General features: G+C 38.8%; 1 protein-coding gene across 2 annotated transcripts in view; it reads left to right on the forward strand.

Annotated features, from left to right (window-relative positions):
• Positions 1-774, forward strand: part of LOC121437269 (dynein assembly factor 6, axonemal-like) — a 35,252-nt gene extending 34,478 nt beyond the window's left edge. For both annotated transcript variants that reach the window (XM_041637130.1, XM_041637131.1), the window contains exon 6: positions 372-774. In XM_041637130.1, coding sequence (XP_041493064.1) covers positions 372-498 — 127 coding nt within the window. In that variant the 3' untranslated portion in view covers positions 499-774. The remainder of the gene's footprint in view (positions 1-371) is intronic.
• Positions 775-21,931: the final 21,157 nt, after the last annotated feature.

A 21,931-nucleotide genomic window follows, 5' to 3' on the forward strand; every position in this document is an offset into this window, starting at 1 on the left:
TTCAAAACTACTATTTGGATTTTTTTAAAATGGAACAGGATCTTACTATGCAGCCCAGGGTAACCTGGGATTCTCATTGTTGCCTACACTGGTCTTGAACTTGGGAATCTTCCTGCTTCCACATAGGTATGCATGCACCACATGTGGCTTGCCTGCTTAGAAGTATAAGGATCCAAACTGATACATGATCTGTGTTATATAGGTATATTTTATTTGGTATTTATATTGTCTAAATACTTTTGCAGGAAAGTCAAGCATCTCGGACACACACACACACACACACACACACACACACACCCTTATTGAACATGGTATATTACTCTAGGAAGTTCATTCTGATCTCATTTTGTTTTATCTTGCCTCCTTTGTAGGAAGCTGATAGTAAACTTTCCCCAGCCTGTGGAACGCAACAGCGCTAAAGCATCCTATATCCAGGAAACTGAAATGCTTGAAGTCAGGATGACTCTGCAAAGAGACTTTGATTTCGATCTTTCCTGAAACTGTATGAATAAGGAAAAGAAAAGGGGAAAACACATGACAATGAAACAGTTTTTTTTAAACTTTGAATATTGGTTATGTCCTCTTTTGTTTTCTGACATATTTTAGAAAGGTCCAGAACTTTAGTGGTGTTTTGATCTGTTACAGTCACTTCTGTTACTCTTAGGAAACATGGTTCTCTCATACAATAGGGCGCTACTCCATTTTTATACTGAGAGATGAATAAGATATTTACAGGTTATCCAACAAGATTACATTATCAATTGCAAATGCAACTATGACCATAAAATAGGTGATTCACTTAACTCAACAGTCTGAAGATCTATTTATTACACTATGATAGAACCTGCTACACAGGGATTTGTCATTATTATCATCTGAAAAATTCATTTGGTTGGTTTTTTTTATTGATTTTTGTCAATGATTTAGGCTGTTTTCTATTCATGCCCTCAATATTGCTTTGTAACATACAGGTAAAAAAGGACTATAAATAATTTGCTGTGTCATATGAGCCATGTGTTTACTTGAAAAAGTAAAATGTAGAGATATATTTGTAGATTCAGTTTTCTCCCATTTTTATATCTCTATTGGACACTCTTATTTTTATGCGTTGTTCCGGTGATCCTTGCATTTTGTATACTATTGAATGAGAATATTTCATAACTTTATTAAAAGTTATATTTTATCATTTTTGTAACTTTGACTTCACACATCATTATAGAACTGTGAGATTAATTGGGAGTCAATTTGAAAAGAGACAAACATCTGAAATATGTTTATCACTTCTGTGTTAACCATCAAGAGGATACTCAGTAAAATATTTCATGGTGTCAATTATGTTCATAGCTACCAGCCATCTTGTTTCTGACTAGAACTAACAGAAGAATAAGACTAAGGTTTTAAAAGAAGTGATTATCAAAGCACTATGCCAAGAGACTCCGACATTTAAGTCACCATCATGACTTCTGTGAGGGGAAAAAGAGAAGGATAGAGGGAGGAAGGGAGGAGAGAATGGAGGAAGAGGGAGAAATGCAAAGAAAATTAATGTCTATGAATTTTAGTCACTTGTGTTGGAACACTAGAAGGTTTTTTGCTTTGCTTTTTCAGCATCTTCTTCGACAGTTATGTTCTAAGGATTTAATATCATAGGTCAGGAGTGGTGGCACACACCTTTAATCCCAGCACTCAGGAGGCAGAGGCAGATGGATCTCTGTGAGTTCAAAGCCAGCCTTATCTACCTAGTGAGTTCCAGGACAACCATACAGAGACCTTGTCTCAAAGGATAATTTAATGTCACAACCTAAAATGTAATCTCTGTGGCAATGCTTAGTAGCAATCAATATCTTTCTTCTCTACAGAACATTGATGACTCTGAAAAGTGTGTCTCTTTTTTCCCCTGCAATACTGACTTTAATTATGAAGGCAATTATTACTCAAACTAACAGAATGTCTTCCAGTTGTCCCTAGACCAGTAGATATTTAGGCCACCATGACTTGGCCTTTAGTTAGGTTGTGCTATATCAATTATATAAAGAAAGAGAGTTCCAAGAACAGTGAAATATGCTCAATGATTGCGTCCATCTTAAATCATCCTCCTTTACTGTCCCTTAGCCTTAGAATAAAAACACCATTGGTTACACTGTTGCTTTGTTTTAAGGCACAGTCACAAGATTTTCTTCTTTTACAAATAGTCCACTAAATAAAATGTAGAAATGACAATATAAAAGGAAAATTACCTTGTCACCGTTTTTAGTGAATCATAGCCACTTTCAGAATTGTAATTTAGAACCCCACTTGTGGCATCGTATATCCTACGATCCTGGCTTGCTTTCATCTTGCTGTGAAGAAACAGCATGACCAAAGGCTTCTCGGCAATGAAGGGGTTTATTTCCCTTCCACTTCCACATCACAATCCATCATCCAGGAGAGTCAAGGTAGGAACCTGGAGGTACGGACTGAAGTTGTGGAAGGAGAGCTGTTATTGCTCTCCATAACTTTCTCAACCTGCTTTCTTATGCCATCCAGGGCCATCTGACCAGGGGTAGCACCACCCACAGTGACTGGGCCCTCCCACCTCAATAAATTGCCCTCACAGACATGACCACAGGCCAGTCTGATGGACACAATTGCTGAGGTTCTATCTTCTCAGATAACCCCAAATTTTGTCATGTAGACAAAAAAACAAACGCCCCGCCCCAAACCTAACCAGCACACATACTTAAGACAAGATACACAGGGTTTGGGGAACGGAGAGAGCAGTAAAGCTTTTCAACACAAGGGATAGCAGATGTGGAGATGCAGGTCTGGAAGAGGTGTGGGATGAAAGAAAGGAAACACATGATCCTGGGGGGTTATGATTAGAGAGAAGGTTGGGAAGGTAGACCAGGGAACTGTCCTATAGAACCTTGTGAGCTATGGTTAAAATGTGGACTTTATTCTCAGCGCCTGGGGAAAGAGAGTACAGGAGATTAGAGCAGGGATACGATCGAGGGCGTTGGGACGCTATTGCAGCAGCACAAGCAAACTTTTATTCCATCTATATTGTACTTTAAATAAAATATATTGCTGATTTTAATCATTAGAAAAATATGTATGATGGTATACTGCAGCTAGGAAACTTCAACAGTACACAAAATATTGTGAACTTAAAGCAAAACCTGGAAGTACCTACAATCTGGTGCCTCTTCCCAATTTGTTTTCCCTAGTGCACAGCAAACTTTTACCCCATCTAGGATGACAATAGTACATAAACTGGTTTCAGGGCCTACTTTCTTTTCATTTCTAAATACATTTGTTTTAAATTATTTTGTTCTAAAACTCTTATTGTGTTAGTTTTCTGGTAAAATAGTGTGTTAAGTGATTCATATGTGTTTTATTTTATTTCTAATTTTATTTTGAAGTAGATAGGTTCTTGTGGCTAGCCCAGAGTGGCCGGGAATTTGTACACACAGGCAAGCCAGCCATCAACTCCCCATGAAGCTCAGCCTGCCTTTGTCTCCTAAGTACAAGGATTACTGGTGTGCTTTCATGCCCTGTTGCAGTGGTCTTTTTAATAATTTCTTGCTCTCAAGAACATTTCACATATTATTAACATGGCTGTATCAATTTCCATTGGTATTCACCAGACATTATCTTTTTGCAACATTTTTCATGTTTTCCATATTTTATATAAGGTAAACAGCAAACATGAAGATAAGATTTGGAACTTTTTACTTCAACTAGGATTTTGTATTCAAAAGTCTTAGTCCAGTTCCATTTATTATGATACATTTCTATTTATCTACAGCATGTCGTGGAATTAATGTTTTAGTCTGATTTCCTTAGACTATTTTTTCTTTCTTTCTTTCCCATTAATCAAAATTTAAAATTCTCTATTTTCTTCCCTCTGCTTTGAAAGTGACATGGTTCTGTTTTGTGTCCCTCTTTTAAGCTCACAAACCTAAAAGTTTTTTTTAGTTCTACCATTCCATGAAATAACTGAAGGCCTTACTTTTAACTCACTCGTGCTACCTCTACTATATTTTCCTATCTCTGGGTTATGAATTATTATCATTTATCACAGTCGATGTATTTACCCATTTGCTTATTTTATCGTCCCTTTCTCTGGGTTAGTGTTTCCCCTCCCAAGCACATCCTTCAGGATTTTGTTCAACAAAGGTCTGTGCATTCTGAGTCCTCTCATGGCACGTGTGAAAATATTTTTCTTTCATTTCTGAAAATATTTTTATCACTTATATACTAGAATAGCAGTCTAACTGGGTTTCAAAGTTATAATTCTTAGGACATTGCCCTTTCTCCCCGAATTTAGACAGACACAGGTATGATTTGCAGACTAGGATGCAGATTGACTGTTTTTACCAGTTCGACCATGTTCAGAGGATACAGCCCTTCTAGGGACCCAGCTTTATGCTACTGCCCTTGAGTCCAAGATCTCAGCATCTGTTCTTCAGTCTTTAAAAATGGAAACTATTTTTTTTAGGAAAACTACAGCTTCCATTCACAAAATTCCCATTCTGGCTTTCAGTTTCCCCCTACTTCTAGGTACCTGGATGCTCTCCTTTGTTTCTTGAGAGCTCAACTATGCAATTAACAGATTTTTTTTTTTTTGGTGTGGCTGGATGGTGATGGCACAGGTTTTTAACCCCAGAACTCACAAGGCAGAGACAAGCAAATCTCTGAGTTTGAGGATAGCCTGGTCTACAGAGCAAGTTCCCAGACACCCAGGGCTACACAGAAAGACCTTGTTTCCAAAATAACAACAAAAACAAAATACAAAAAAAAATGATGTTTGTGTGTGTGTGTTTTATCTTTTTGTGTGTGTCTACTTTATTTTGCCTTACAGAATCTTATGGCAAAGGAGGTTTCAGTTAATTTAATTGGCTGCATTGTTAGATACGGGTGATCTGCTTTCCTGTCATTATATTTCAAATATCTTCTTGTGTTAATGACTGTTATTAACTTACTTGTTGTTCGTTAAATTTCCTTGGGGAGAAAAAGCATTGCTGAAGGCATCATGCATTTCAGACACAAGACATAGAAACTCTAAGCTGGTTCTCATCCAGAAACCTCCTTCCTGAGGATTAGCTATGTAACATGAGGGCCTGCTTGTCGCCCCGACTGCCCAGCTAGCTTAGCCCTGAAATAATCACACAGAAACTGTATTAATTAAATCACTGCCTGGCCCATTATCTCTAGCTTCTAATTGGCTAACTCTCACATCTTGATTTAACTCATTTCTATTAATCTGTATGTCACCACGAGGTCATGGCTTACTGGGAAAGATTATGCATGTCTGACCTGGCAGCTCCATGGCAGTTCTCTCTCTGTCTCTGCTTTCTTCCTCCCAGAATTCAGTTCTGCCTTCTCTGCCTAGCTAAGTTCTGCCTTAACAGCAGGCCAGGGCAGTTTCTTTATTAACCAATGAAAGCAACACAAATACAGAAAGACCTCCTACACCATAGCTATCCTGGTACCATGCAAGCTTCCGAAAGAGGGAAGCAACCAATAAACAGTTTTACTCAGCTATGATGCCTATGAACCCTAGGGGAAAAAAAGCTACAGTCACCTGAGGGATTCTGAGAGCAGCAGCAAATAGCCTTCCTCTTCCCTGAGGATATTGGGAAATTGAATTGAAGACTCAGGCATAAGTCTGCATACCTATAGATACCTGACTGATTAAGAAACCAGGAATATACATTGGAAAAAAGACAGCATCTTCAACAAATGGTGCTGGTCAAACTGGATGTCTGTATGTAAGAAAATGCAAATATCTATATTTATCACCCCGCCCAAAACTCAAGTCTAAGTGAACCAATGACCTCATCATAAATCCAGATACACTGAACCTGATAGAAGAAAAAGTGAGGAATAAACTTGAACTCATTGACAGAAAGACTTTCTGTACAGAGCATCTTAGTGCAGGCCTTAAGCTCTGCGATTAATAAATGGGAAGTTCATGAAACTGAAAAGCTTCTGCATGACAAAGGACACCATCACTCAGACAAAGCAACAACCTACAGAATGAGAAGAGATTTTTATCAACTACACATCTGATAGAAGATTAATATCCAAAATATATAGAGAACTCAAGAAACTAAATATCAAGGAAACAGACCAATTAAAAAAATGGGGACTATGCTAGATGGTGGTGGCGCAAGCCTTTAATTATCTACCTCAAGATCCAGCTACACCACTCTTGAGCATCTACCTAAAGGATGTTTCATCCCACTACAGACACAATTGCTTGACTACGTTTGTTGTGGATTTATTCATAATAGCCAGAAATTGGAAGCAATCTTGATGGCCCTCAACAGGAAAATGGGTAAAGAAATTTACACAATGGAGTATAACTCAGCTTTTAAAAGCAATGAAATCATGAAATTCATAAGTAAATGGATAGAACTAGAAAAAGACCATCTTTAGTGAGGTATTTCAGACCCAGAAAGACAAATATGGTATGTATTTGCTTATATATCTTAGCTGTTAAGTCAATAATAACCGAGCTACAATCTGTAGAATCACAGAGTTTAGTTATTAGAATAATGGGCTGGGGGGGGGGCAGGTAGATCTCATTAGAAAAGAGACAATGGGGATGTTCTATTGGGATCTCACCAAGGCCAGCTGGCCTAGGTCTGAAAAAGCATGGGATAAATCCGGACTAGCTGAACATAGCGGACAATGAGGAATACTGAGAATTCAAGAACAATTGCAGTGGGTTTTTGATCCTACTGCACGTACTGGCTTTGTGGGAGCCTAGGCAGTTTGAATGCTCACCTTACGAGACCTGGATAGAGGTGGGCAGTCCTTGGGCTTCCCACAGGTCAGGGAACCCTGATTGCTCTTCGAGCAGATGAGGGGGGGGGACTTGATCGGGGGAGGGGGAGGGAAATGGGAAGTGGTTGTGGGGACGAGGCAGAAATCCTTAATAAATAAATAAATTTAAAAAAAAAAGAAAAGGGAAATCGTGATGGATGGAGGTGCTGGAGTGGGAGGAACAAGCGGAGAGAGGGAGGGGAGCGGGGAATGAGGGAATGAATTTAGGGAGACACAGCTAAAATTAAGAGCCATTTGAGTGGCAGTATGGAAACCTAATACAGTATAAACTTCCTAAATATATACATATGAAAGCAATCTAACCAAAATTACCAAATAATGCGGGAGACAGAGCCCCATCTGGTCATCTCTTGTTACCAAATGAAGTTTCCTGTCTAAGGATTGTGATACAGCTAACTGAGGTTTTGACCAAAGGGGTCCCATTGGAATCCCCAAACAACCCAAAGTATTGTTGCCAAGACGATAGGTTATTTGCCACAAACTGAACACAAGGCCCCATTGATCATGGAGAAGTTGAGTTAGTGCCTACATAGAGCCTTCACCTCTATGTTCTAGCATCTTTGATGCAAGAAGTTACTCTTTAGGCTACCAAAAGAGAAATGTGAACACAAACCCAGTCACGAACACCTTGGGTTGACAATGGTGTCCTGCCAAGAAGGTATGCTTGTGGGAGTAACAAGCAATATCTAATTTGCCCACTCCACCAGATGGAACTCATACCCAACAATGCTTAACTGACCAAGAACCTGAGACTAGATAGCTCAGGGACATAGGGCAAAACCAAATACTATTGATTAAAAATAAAACAAAAACAAACAAACAAAAACATAGCAATAAAATGACTCCTAATGACACAGTCTGAGATAGATAAATAGATAGATAGATGATAGATAGATAGACAGACAGACAGACAGACAGATAGATAGATAGATAGATAGATAGATAGATAGATACAGTGCTTTGCTCAGGCATCATCAGAGAAGCTTCATCCTGCAGCAGGTGGGAACAAATACAGAGATTCACAGACAGACATGATGTAGAGGGACCTTGGAAAACTCAGCCGTAAAAGTGAAGTCTCCATCAAATCCCTCCTTCAGGGTTCAGGGAACCCTGCTGAAGAGTAGGCAGAAAGTATGTAAGAACCAGAGAGGGTAGAGGACATCAGGAAAATAATGCCCTCTAAAGCAACATGATCACAGCTCATCTGCACCAGGTCCATTTTGTATACATTATGGCTTCAGTTTAATGTTTCTATGGGATTCCTGAGTGTGTAAACAAAATGATTTCTGTTTCTAGGGGCTTCTTTTGGGCTCTTTTCCTTCTGTTTGTTTGTTTGTTTGTTTGTTCTATCCAATTCCTATGTGTTAGTTTTTGTTTTATCTTACTATATTTTGTTTTATTACTATCCCTTAAAAGTCTGTTTGTTTTCTTATGAGAGACAGAAAAGGAGTGGACCTGGATAGGAAGGGAGGTGGGGAGGAACTAGAAGGAGGAGGAGAGGGAGGGAGGGAAAACTACAATCAGGATATCTTATGTGAGGGGAAAATATATTTTCAATAAAAGTAAAAAATAATAAAGAAATTAAAAAAGAAATAAAGAAAGGATTGATTGTCTTCTAATCGTACTCAGCCTGAGCACAAGGAGTTAGGTCAACCGCATAATCTAAGAGCCTCACGAATCAACCATGTTCATTTCTAACCCACTCAGCATGGCTCAACAGCCTTTCCCCAAATTGCTGTATAATCTGAAACCCAGTGATATGCGCAGCACTCAATATGTATGCTATGATATGTTATCCCCAGAAATAAATACATAAAATTACTTTTATTCAAAACCAAACTTGGGTCTTTGGAGGCATCCCCTCGAAAACGATATGGGGTTATGGCCTCTCCTCTCTTTTTACTTTCCAGTAGCCGTGGAGTAAACAGCTTTTCTCCACCATACACACGCGCTGGGACTTATTACAAAAATGCAACAAGACCAGACAAATAGGCTGAAAAGCCCCGAGGCAAAATAAAGCCCTATAATGTGTAAGATGCTTATGTCATGTGTTTTGTACCACTGACAGAAAACTGACCAACATATAGTCTCTCTTCGTCTCTGTCTCTCCCTGCCACCCGCTCCTTCTGCCTTCTACTTGTGGAGCAGATGTAAGCTCTCAGCTACTCCGGAGACATGCCTGCCTGCTGCCGTGCTCCCCATCATGATGGTCACGAACCCACCCTCTGAAACTGAGGACAAGCCCCCCCCCCCCAGTTAAACGCTTTTAGAAGCTGCCTTGGTCATGGTCTTTTGTCATGGCAATAAGCAAGTAGCTAAGTTAGACTGTAAAAACTTCTTGTTTATTATGAAAATCAAACAGCTATCAGTAACATATTTTATAACTATTTTTTCCAGGATATTTTTTGCTTTTAAATTTGTTCATATAAATTTTTGGCAGGTTTAGAGATTAATCTTTTGGCCTAGTGTACAGCAGGCAAGTCATTTGCTTTCCAGTAACTGTAGTCTCAATATGTTCTGTTTATACAGTGTCCTTTAGCCTGTTCACTTATTTTCCTCCTGCCGTCTTAAGGCTTTTATCTCTTACTTTAAACTGTATCCATCTGGAATTTATTTTAGAATAATTAATTTTTGCCCTCCTAACCCTAGACTTGAACATAATAAAAATATGTTTAAAACATTCACCGTCACACTCTGCCTTCTTCCCATTTATTTTTACCATGAAGTCACCCATAAATTTTGCTGCTAGAAGAGCAGTTGATGATTTGTGATGTATGATTTGTAATATATTATAAAGCAAGGGAATTTGAGTGCAGTGTACTTTTAGTCAACTCTCCTGACATGATAATTTTTTAAATGTTTCTCATTGACTTTAAAATATATTGCACATATGTTCATGCATGTGCACACGCTTGTGCATGTGTGAGCATGCACACATACACACACATTTACCATTACACTAAATTTATACCAGTTCAGATTTTAGAATTTTCATTGACTTGAGAGATGTGGAAAAGCAAATTATTTCCCTTATCTCGCCAATCATTTATACTGATTTTGTTAGTTTCTTACCCTGTGCAGAAAAAGACAGTTCCACCTTTCAGCCTAAGCAAGGTTATTATTTAAAATACATTATATGAATAATACTGAATGAACGGGTAGCAAAGAAGAAGAAGAATTATATGTTTCTTTTAAAACCTTTACCATGTAGGTAACAGAGTACTGAGAAAGACAGTGACAAAGTTAACATATGTAAAGCCTTCCTTCCTTGCTGGCAGAAAGTCACCCTTCTCAGACAAATTGCCAGAAGATCCTCCACTGTCCCAGAGAGGTGAATTAGGAGGTGACCAGTGGCATTTGCAAGGCAGTTTTGACCCTGCTTCTCCGTACTGCTCAGATGCTGTTTGCCCTGGACAACCTTTTCTGTGCTGTCCTTTAAAATTTTCTTGTTTGGTGCTTGCTCCTCTCCAGTCTTTAAAGGTCAGCTGAGGAGGATGAACAAACTGTAATTTAGTTACTGGTGTTGCAAAAATGTGCATTTCTCAGTTATTTGAGAATAATATTAGAGTAAGCTGAGTGAGGGCAGTATGTCAGCTCTTTGTAATTGTTTGCTAATTGTTGTGAGTCTTAAAACTACTTAAAATAGTTTGTTTTTATTAGTAGATGAAAATATCAGCTAAAAAATTTTGATCCCAGTACCATTGCTCTCCTTCCTTTGTAGTTCTGAACTCCTTTTCCCCATCCTCACCTACGATGCAATTCCATTTCTTCACCATATCTTGAAGCATGCAAGGAGCTTGCTTGTAGATGGCTGACTTTATTTTCCAAATGGTCTGTTCAACCTAAATACATAAGCATTAGATCTAATTTTAAATCCAATAAAGTTTATTAATCACCTTTGCCAAATACCGTGAGAAGTATCCAGACAACTTAATTAGGTTAGAAGATGTGGTTAGTATACATAACAAATGAAAACATGAAAATTTGCAAATGTTCAGTTGTCCACTGGAGGAAATTAGCAAACTAGGGTAGGAATGTCTGAAAATCTGCTCTGATGTAAAGCAACTAGAACACGATGGAACTCTAAGAACAGTTTCAGAGCTCTTGAATGGAACCAGAAGCTTCTCACAATCCAGAGAATAGTAAGTTTTTATTTTTAAAATAAAATGACTGAATCTGAGTCAGAAACAGCAATATTTATGCATCCTCACATACCTTATTATCACCTCAAACACTTTTTTTCCTATGGTAGCTCAGAAAAAAAAAAAACAGTGGGCCATACTTGTGGTGAATCAAGCATCCTGGAAACCATTGCAGGAAGCAGAATGTGAGCAGAAATCCTCTAACATTTCAGAGCTAGATTGCTATTCTTACGTTAAACCAGAGTTCACCCAAAACACCAGGAACCAAAGACAAAGATTAAATTGGACTTTATCAAAATTAAAAGTATCTGTGCTTCAAAAGATGTTATCAAAACAATGGAAAGACAGACTGAGCAGTGGTGGCCCCGCCTTTAATTCCAGCACAAGCCTTAATCCCAATAGAGGCAGGCAGATCTTTGAGTTTGAGGCTAGTCTGGTCTACAGAACAAGTTCTAGAACATCCAGGGCTACAGAGAGAAACCCTGACTTGAAACAAAACAAAACAATAAAAAAACCAACATACATAACAAGAGAAAATATTTGCAAGCTCTATGTGTAATAAAAACTATCATCAAGAATATCCTTATGTCTCATTAAAAAACCTATTATCTGGGGACATCCCCGTGGACACCTGGGATCCCCTCTAGAGCCAAGTCTATTGCCAACCCAAAAATGGCTCCCTTAATGTAGATATCTTCTTCCCTGCTCCTACATCTGCCCTTCCTCCATCTCCACCCTCCCACTCCCCCAAGCTCTCTCCAGTCTTTCCTTTCTCCCTTCTCTCTCCCCTTCTCCCCTTACCCCACCCCATACCCACCCCAGCTCCACCCCTATGCTCCCAACTTTTGCCTGGTGATCTTGTCTACTTCCAATATCCAGGAGGATAAATATATGCAATCGGGGAAATGCAAATCAAAACAACTTTGAGATACCATCTTACACCTGTCAGAATGGCTTAAATCAAAAACACCAATGATAGCCTATGCTGGAGAGGATGTGGAGTAAGGGGAGCACTCATCCATTGTTGGTGGGAATGCAAACTTGCGCAACCACTTTGGAAATCAGTGTGGCAGTTTCTTGGGAAACTGGGAGTCAACCTACCTCAAGATCCAGCAATTCCACTCTTGGGAATATACCCAAGAGATGCCCAATCATACTACAAAAAGCATCTGTTCAACTATATTCATAGCAGCACTATTTGTAATAGCCAGAACCTGTAAACAACATAGATGCCCTTCAATGGAAGAATGGATAAAGAAGGTGTGGCACATATACACATTAGAGTTCTACTCAGTGGTAAAAAACAATGACATCTTGAATTTTGCATGCAAATGGATGGAAATAGAAAACATTTTACTGAGTGAGGTAACCCAGACCCAAAAAGATGAATATGGAATGTACTCACTCATAAGTGCATTCTAGCCATAAACAAAGGACACTGAGCCTATAATTCGTGATCCTAGAAAAGCTAAATAAGAAGGTGAACCCAAAGAAAAACATATATTTATTCTCCTGGATATTGGAAGTAGACAAGGCTCAGACTATTTCTATCAAGATTGCAGTACCTCTCCCACTTCAGAGCTTCGAAGTTGGCTCTTTGACTTTTCGCAGGGCAGAGCACTTTCTTTTGCTAACTATGCTTTCTGCTTGTTAAGGATATTCTTATTTTAGTTATTGAGGTATTCTTTACCTTTTTTTTCAAAATTTCATACATGAGTACCATACTTACATCAGTCAACCTAGAAGAACTGAACAGTCGGGCTCAGGAAAAGATTGTGAGACTGAACCTCACTTATATTTGAAGTCTTTAGAATGCAACAGTAAATGCATTTGGTAGATTGTATATACATGTATGTATATATGCATATATATATGAAATGATAATAAAGAAACTATAATTTGGGAGGGTAGACACAGTTTGGGGGAAGGGAGGAGAGGTGTAGGTACAATGTTCATATAAAAAGTAATAAAATAAAACATTAAGTCTTAGAAATCTGTGCATTTTGAAAACTTAAACTGAGTTCAAATTTACCTCATTGGTTTCTAGAAAATAATGTTAGGAAAATAATATGATACCACCAAGGACTGGGAAACTAACTTTCTGATTTAAATTTTTTTAGAATTTCAGATGTGAGTATTATATTTAGATCATTTCTACCTCATCCTATATTGTTTTGGGAGTCTCTTGGGCTACCCTCACCAACAACTTGAAGGGAAGTTTCCCAAACCAGGAAAGTAAAAATGGGTGAGGGGGCAGGGAAAAGGAGCTGTAGAGATGGACCTGGCGCTGGGGGAATAGAAAAACAGGCAGAACTTTAACCAGGGAGGGCGGAAGATCAACAGAAGGGAAAGGAAGGAAGGCTAAGGAACACTAACGATATTTGAAAAGTCATAAGGAAATACATTATTTTATATTTACTTAATATATATGTACATATATGTGTGTGCGTGTGTGTGTAAGTTTAAATGATAAGTCTCCCCTGAAGAGTCATAGGCTAACAAGAAGCCCAGTGCCAGGCATGGGAAATTTTATGAATATTTTTGACACATTTGTTATTTTAATGTGAAAGGTAGAACTACAAGCTAATAGCTTTATTAAAGGATGACTAATAGGAAACATTTTCATAAATGTATGTCAACAATAAAATATGTAATATTAATAACCACAGACGTTTCCCCCTTTACACATGGAACATACTTTCCTCAGATAGTACCTAGCCATATGCAAGCTATTTTTACCTATGTATTCTTTCCTATTATAAAATTTAATTTATGAAAGCATAGTGAGATACTGGCAGCATTGTTAATAAAATAATGAAGTTATAACAATATAATAAAATTTATGTGAATATGGTTGTTCTCGCAAAATATATTATTATAGGTGGGATGGATTACAATATTCTTAAGATTTTTATCATGCTACTCTCAGAACAGCAAAATTAAAAACATATGAAGTGTTTGCTTCTATAATTTTTCATTTAATCTTTTGGACTGTGCTTAACTGCGGATTGCCAACACTACATAAAAAGAAACCAAAGGTAAAAGGAGATCTCTGTATATTAAAATAACTGTGAAATTATAAAAGGAAAATAGTGGTATCAGAATAGTAGTCTCACTATAGGTTCCATATATTCTGGTGTATAGAGGCTAGCTCACATAACTTTACAACTCTTGCTTAGGATTGAGGCACCAAATTTTCTCCTAAAAATAATGGTGGACCAGGGATCTTTAACTAAACTACTGAGAACTACTAGGGCTAAAAGGGTGTCACTACTCCTTAAAGTACAGAGACTTAAGACTGGCTCCTATTGCAGAAAAGGGACGTAATAAGCACATAGGGACTGGAAAGTGATGTGCAAGAAGTTGGGCATTAAGAAAGAGCAGGTGGAGATAGTGAGATGCTTCAGGGATAAAGGTGCTTGCCATCAGAGCCTGATAACCTGAGCTCAATCTCCGAAACTTACATGGAAGAAGGAGAGAACTAACTTCCTCAAGATGGCCTTTGGCCTTTGTTTGCATGTTATGGCATGCATCGCCATTCTCAATAAATAAATATGTAAAGGTAAAAACTTTGAAACAGACACATCATGAAATTGAAAACCGGGAGTGTCACTTGAATTAAGGAATTAGGTAATTGCCTTGGGGAAATGTTGTGGAAAGTGATAAAAGCAAGAATGGAAGGAAGGGGCTGGTGAATAAGAAAAAACAAGTTTGGAGAGATGTGGGAATTAAAGAGAAGGGGCCAAAATTTTGTGGAGGAAAGTAGAGTTAGGCTTTTGTTTTGTTTTTTCTTTTTTTAAGTTGTATTTTATTTTGATTTGGAACGTTTTAAATATGGATATTTGAATAAAATGTAGGCCACGATTGTCCTGAGTAATTTGTGTTCCCATATGAACATGATGGACATCGGGTGGAATCCATAGATTGCTTTTGATACTATGGACATTTTCACTGTATTAACCCTACTGGTCCATGATCTTGCCATCTTCTGGTAACTTTTTTTCAATTTTTTAGCGGAGTTTTAAAGTTTTTGTTGTACAAGTCTTTCACTTGTTACCGTGTTTCACTTGTCACAAGGTAGATTGAATCTTCCTTGGTGAGATTCAGTTCAAGATATTTTATGAGGCTATTTGCTAATGGAATTGTTTTTTTGATTTCTTCTCCAAGGGTATATATGAAAGCTACTGATATTTGTGTAGTAATTTTTTTTGTTCTGCTGCTTTGCTGAATGTGTTTATCAACTGAAGTAGATTTCACATAGAGTCTTTTTCGGACAGAATTGTATCACCTGTAAATACATATACTTTTATTTCTCCTACTTGTCTGCACTTTCTCTCCTTCAATGTCTTACTGCTCTAGCTAAGATTTCAGGAGCCATGTTGAACAGGAGCAGGGAGAATGAGCATCCTTGTCTCATTTCTTGCCTCGTCCTGATTTTACTGGAAATGTTTTGACTTTTCTCCACGTAGGATGAGGTTGGCGGAGGGAGACCTGTATAGTCTTTATTATGTTGATATGTCCTTTGTATTCCTAGTCTCACCAGGGCTTTAAAGAAATAGATACTAAAGATTCAAGGAAATAGAATTTAAAAGAACACAAGTGCTGGTGGTAGAGTCAAACACACTCCTTACAGACAAGAGATAATGTGATGATGACGGTGAGGACATCCAGGCACTGTTCTAAGAGCAGTACAGAAATTATTGTGTGTAGTCTTCACATAGGCCCTTGGAGGATGAGAGGATTGACCGACATTAAGAGATATGCTTTCTTCTTTGTTTGTTTGTGCAGTGTACAAATCATCTTCTGTAGCCTTCACATAGGCCCTTGGAGGATGAGAAGATTGACCAACATTAAGAGATATGTTTTCTTCTTTGTTTGCTTGTGCAGTGTAGAAAGTATCTTCTGTAGCCTTCACATAGGCCCTTGGAGGATGAGAGGATTGACCGACATTAAGAGATTGTAGTAATATGGGGCGGCAGGGCTGCGTCCCCCACACCCGGCCGCCCACATGGCTAGCTTATGCTCCGAAATAACAACACACAAACTGTATTCTTTTAATCACTGCTTGGCCCATTCTCTTCTAGGCTAATTCTCACATATTAATTTAGCCCATTCCTAATCATCTGTGTGTAGCACCCCAAGGTGCGCTTACCGGGGAGATTCTAGCCTAGTCCATCCTGGGTCCGAGCTTCATCACGTGTGTCTGCCAGGGAGCAGGGCATGGCTTCTCTGCTGAGGCGTCTGCTCCGGAGAGCAGAGCTGTCGAGACTCTGACCTCACTTCCTCTTCCTCCCAGCATTTTGTTCTGTTTACTCCACCCACAGGGCCAAACAGTTTCTTTATTGGCCAATGACCTTCCTCCATAATTTCCCCTTTTTCGGTTTAAACAAAAAAAAAGGCTTTAACATAGCAAAATTACATATAACAAAACAGTTATCAAGTAAAAGTTACAATAATCTTTATCATAACTAAGGAAAACTATAACTAACTATTCTTAACTCCATCAAAGACTCCAGAAAGATACAATACTACCTAAGCAAACAAGAAAAAAGCAACTTTTAAAACTCTAGAAATGACAGAGACATCTCGCTGCCTGCACAGTCACCCAAAGTTCCTCTGTACCGTTGGGGCATCCATCTTCAGCCTTCAGGCCCATGGTATACAGCAGACATTTCCATAAAGCAGGAAAATTCAAAGTCAGTTCAGTCACTATCTGTTGTGTCCTGCAGAATGTCTTGCAGACTCTTTCATGAATCAGGAACCCCGAAAGATCATCTCGCCTTAGGCAAGTTCAGTAGTCCTCTCTCTGCGGGTTCTCTGTGTCCAGTTTATGCAGTAGTCTAGGCAAGAGCAGTTTTTTGCCCAAATGGCTATCAAACTCCATAAGGATCCTCTTCGATGCCCATCTTCCTCTTGAAGTAGATTGGTGCTGCCAGGAGCAGAGTGTCTCATTGTCATGAAAAGTCCTCAGTTATTAAAACATTAAATGTCCTATTCTGTAATCTTTGAAAGACATGAAGAATGTCTATCTAAAATATATCTCTATATATCTAGAAAATCTAACTAACATGACTACAAGCTTTACTATTATTGATGATTATCCATTTACAACCTATATTTCTTAATTATACAGTACATATTTAAATGAACTACACAATCACAATACCTTAATCAAAATCAGAAACACTTATACATATAACAAAATTGACCTTAAATCTCTATCAATAAAGCAAAATCTATACTAATGCAAATTATTGATATCTATATCATATCCCCCTTTAAATGTAAAACGACGTTTATAAACCATATTTGGGAACATGGGAGCAGTTTTTTCTCTCCAAACTGCTTCCTGCTGAATGGGGGCGTCGTTAATTAGGTCTTTCATAGTATAACCTGTGTGCTAGTTTTATCTCAGTTGGCAGTTGAGCAAAGCAATTTTCTGAAGGCCTTCACACCAACCCTTCAGGAGGGCGTGGTCCATCATACCAAATCGGAATAGAAGAAATGAACAGCGTCTCATCCTCTGTGAAAACAAAATAAGAAACTCCTTTCCAAAGCATCATGTCCTTAGATCCAAATTTCAAAGTCAAGGCATTTTCAAAATACCTATGTTGGATTAGTTCAGCAGCATTTATACATAAATATCTTTTAACAGCTGTTGCTCCTTCCTCAGCATTCAAACAATTTAAAGAGAGCATAATAGCATACAGTATCAAAATTCTCTGTTTATTTTCCATCTTTGTACAGCTTTGTTTTAACCTCTATTTCGTTTATTTTTACTTTTAACTCTTTGCTTTTTGAGACAGGTTCTCTGTATCTTTGACCTGAAGTAACTCTGTAGACCAGGCTGTCTTTGAACTCTCAGAGATCCGCCTGTCTCTGCCTCCCAGGCATTGGGATTAAAGGTGTAAACTAGTACACCTTGAACTCACAGAGATCTGTTTGCCTATGCCTTCTAGGCACTGGGATTAAAGGCGTGTGCTACCACACACAACAACTCTCTTCCTTTTCTTTTATGTTTTTTACTTTAAGAACTTCAACTTTTAGTCTGCATATATTTTTAACACACTGTAAACCATTTAAAAATTTTCTTTGTCTTTGAATCTCTCTTTACTGTATATCTCTCTTTTTCTGACCACATGAGTCTTTAATTTACCAAGCAATATCAGTAGGATTAAAGGCGTGGCTTTGCCAGCTAGATCCAGTCCATTCCTTAGCTTTCCAGCCTCATGGCGGATATACAGGCTGTAGCCATGTTTACTGCAACAACTGTATGGCATTTCAAGGTCCCTGCCAGCAAGTGAGCTACAACAGACAACACTCAAGTCCTCTCTTGATAGCCGGCCCTCCTGCCTCAAATAGTCAGAGTTTGCCCTGGCAGGACAGCTCAGAAAGCTGGCATTTTTAAACGGCACAGCTTTTTTCCTGCTACGGCTGAAAACCGAAAAGCCTGCGTTCAGCTTTAACCGTTTAAGTGTTTTGTGGCAGGACCTCTTAATGAGCTGCAGGCTTTTGCAGCTAAAGCTGAGTCAGGAAGCCTCTCTTAGATGAGGCTACCGCTTGCCTCTAGCAAGCAGAGCAGACCCGAGAACACAGCGAGTCTAGTTGCCATCAAACAAATCGTAGCACTTTACTCCAAATGCTCTATTCAAAAGCTCTGTCTCCTGCAGGAGCCAGACAGAGATCACAATGGCGGCACAGCCCCAGGAAGTCGCGCTTTAAAATGACACAGCCTTTTTTCTGCTACTGTTGCTGAATCAGGGAATCTCTCTACAGCACGCCACCAACAAACAGCAAAAATCTGTGTTAAACTCTATTTCCCTTATATTTAAGCCTTCTCAGGTTTTTTAAGTGGGTTTAGTTGTTCACACGTCTGGGCGCCAAATGTAGTAATATGGGGCGGCAGGGCTGCGTCCCCCACACCCGGCCGCCCACATGGCTAGCTTATGCTCCGAAATAACAACACACAAACTGTATTCTTTTAATCACTGCTTGGCCCATTCTCTTCTAGGCTAATTCTCACATATTAATTTAGCCCATTCCTAATCATCTGTGTGTAGCACCCCAAGGTGCGCTTACCGGGGAGATTCTAGCCTAGTCCATCCTGGGTCCGAGCTTCATCACGTGTGTCTGCCAGGGAGCAGGGCATGGCTTCTCTGCTGAGGCGTCTGCTCCGGAGAGCAGAGCTGTCGAGACTCTGACCTCACTTCCTCTTCCTCCCAGCATTTTGTTCTGTTTACTCCACCCACAGGGCCAAGCAGTTTCTTTATTGGCCAATGACCTTCCTCCATAAAGAGATATGCTTTCTTCTTTGTTCGTTCAACATCACACGGCTAGTAGGTACAAACACAGGGCATGAACCGCGGAAGACTGACCTCTGACCTGTATTGTGAAGAGAGATACAAATATGCTGCAGAAAGCTTTGCAACTATGGAATCTGTGCGGCTAAAGTGAGATCATCAGTAAGAGTGGTACTGGGCGCCAGGTGGTGGTGGCCCACATCTTTAATTCCTGCACTCTGTGAGTTCGAGGCCAGCCTGGTCTACAGAGTAAGTTCTATGACAGACAAGGCTACAAACAGAGAAAGCCTGTTTCGAAAAGAAAAAAAAAAGTGGTATTGGAAGCTTGTGATGTGGGAAAGAGGGAGAAGGCATGAATCATGCACCACACCTGTCGCTTGTTTGCAGCTTTCCTTAGCAAAACCCAGGAGATTGCGGTACAAAGGATTCTCAACTGCTACTAAGTACCATTGTTACAGTACTTGCTGGAATGGTGTCAGTGAAAATGACAGAGGTGGGAATCTTGAAAATTCCACCCTTCCATTAAAACAATGAAACACTAGAAAAAAAACTGGCAGAGTCAGTAAGAACAGTGGGCTATGGTTTTTTAACTTACTTTATTCTGTTCCCTTCTCCATAGCTCAGCTATAGAGGGGAAAATGACAGCCTACTTTGCCATAACTAAAGGAAGAAGAACAGAGCTCACCTCCTACCCCAAGTCATTAGTTGACTCCGAAAGCCTGACTTGCAAGGCCCTTCATCAGCATCATAGTGCTAACAACTTTCGTGTAGTATTCCTCAAAAATATTCAGAGGCAAGTGTTTAAGGGCACAGATGCCCAGGGTATCTGATAAAGAACTAATATTCAAAATGTATAAGGAATTCCTACAACTCAATAGCAAAAGGACAACTAATCTGATTTTAAAATGGGCAAAAGATCTAGATAGATATTGAGCCAAAAGACAGGCAAATGACCAGCAGTTACATAAAAAGTTGTTCAGTACCAGTATCAGAGAAAAGTAAATCCAAAGCACAGTGAGATAGCACCTAACACTTCTGAAGATTTCTATGATCAAAACAAGTCAAGCAATAAGGGTGTTGGCAAGGCTATGAACAAAAGGGAACCTTTCTACTCTGTGGGTGGGAATGGAAATTGGTACAGTCATTATGGTTCGCAATATGGAGTTTCCTCAAAAATTTAAAAATAGGTTCTACTATCAGCAATCTCACTTCTTAGTAGATATTCAGCAATCCCATTTCTTGGTGTATAGCCCAAGAAATTAAATCAATACCTGTAAGAAATATTTGCCTCCTTAGGCCCATTGCACTGTTATTCACAATAGCCAAGGTACAGAAACAATCTAAGTGCCCGTCAACAAAGAAATGAATGAAAGCATTGTAGTACATAATGAACTATTATTATTCAGCAATAAAGATACGAGTAAGACATTAAGCAGAGTAGAACAATGGCACCCAACATCTGGGGAGAGAAAATAAGAATGTTTGCCAAAGGGTACAGGCTTTAGGTACAAGATGAATGAGTACCCAAGATTTAATATTCAGCAGGATAATAATAGTAAATAATACTATATTAGTTATTTGAAAGTTACTAAGAGAGTGTTAATGGTATTTACTACACACACACACACACACACACACACACAACTGAAAGTGGTAATATACAGCTTGATGCAGGTTTTATGTCAACAGTTCATGTATTAGAAGCTTGGTCTCCCCATTGTGGCAATATTGGTAGGGAGGACCTTTAAGAGGTGGTGCTTACTGAAAAGTTATAGGATAATTTAAGGAGGTGCCCTTGGAGGGTATAAATTAGTATTCAATAGTGAGTTGTCATAAAAATAACAAAATTGGCTCAGTCAGTAAGGTGTTTGTCTAACATGCAAGAGGCCCTGGGTTCAATGCTAAGCACTATATATACTGTGCATGGTGGCACATGCCTGTAATACCAATGCTCAGAATGTGGATGTAGGAAGATCAAGAGTTCAAGATCAACTTTAGCTATGTAGAAAGTTCAAGGATAGCTTGGGATATATGAACCCTGTCTCAAAACTAATATTAAACAAATAAGCAACAAAAACGAAAAAACCTGTCCCTACTCAAACCCTCTTCTTTTCTGTCTGATTATATATTTTCTTACTTACCCACTTACTATAACCATGATAATATCTACCATTAAACATTCATCAAAATAACTACTGAATGTTGGACTTTCAACCAAACTTGTGAAGTATCTACAATTTGTTTTCTTTCTTTCTTTCTTCCTTTCTTTTTTTTTGTTTTTATGGTTTTCAAGACAGGTTTTGTGTAGACATGGCTGTCCTGGAATACTCTGTAAACTAAGCTGGCCTCGAACTCACAGAGATCCGCCTGCCTCCTCCCGAGTGCTGGTCTTAAAGATGTGCGCCACCACCGCCCAGCCAACTTTCTTTTCTTTATAGTTATTCCACCCTGGTTACTGTATTGTGGTAACAGAAAATGGGTAAATATAGAGTGCTAATTAATTTGATCATGGTAACCATGTCTCTGTGTATGCATATACCGAATCATCACCTTGCACTCCTTGAGTATATACAATTTTTGACAATTAGCTACAAAAAGCTAAGAAATTAATAAAAAATTAAAATAAAGCAATTGAAACAAAAATTTAGTCAATTAGTC

This window comes from Microtus oregoni, unplaced genomic scaffold (assembly GCF_018167655.1).
Source record: "Microtus oregoni isolate MIOR12 unplaced genomic scaffold, Mior012 000050F_ref0000143, whole genome shotgun sequence".
NCBI lineage: Eukaryota > Metazoa > Chordata > Mammalia > Rodentia > Cricetidae > Microtus > Microtus oregoni.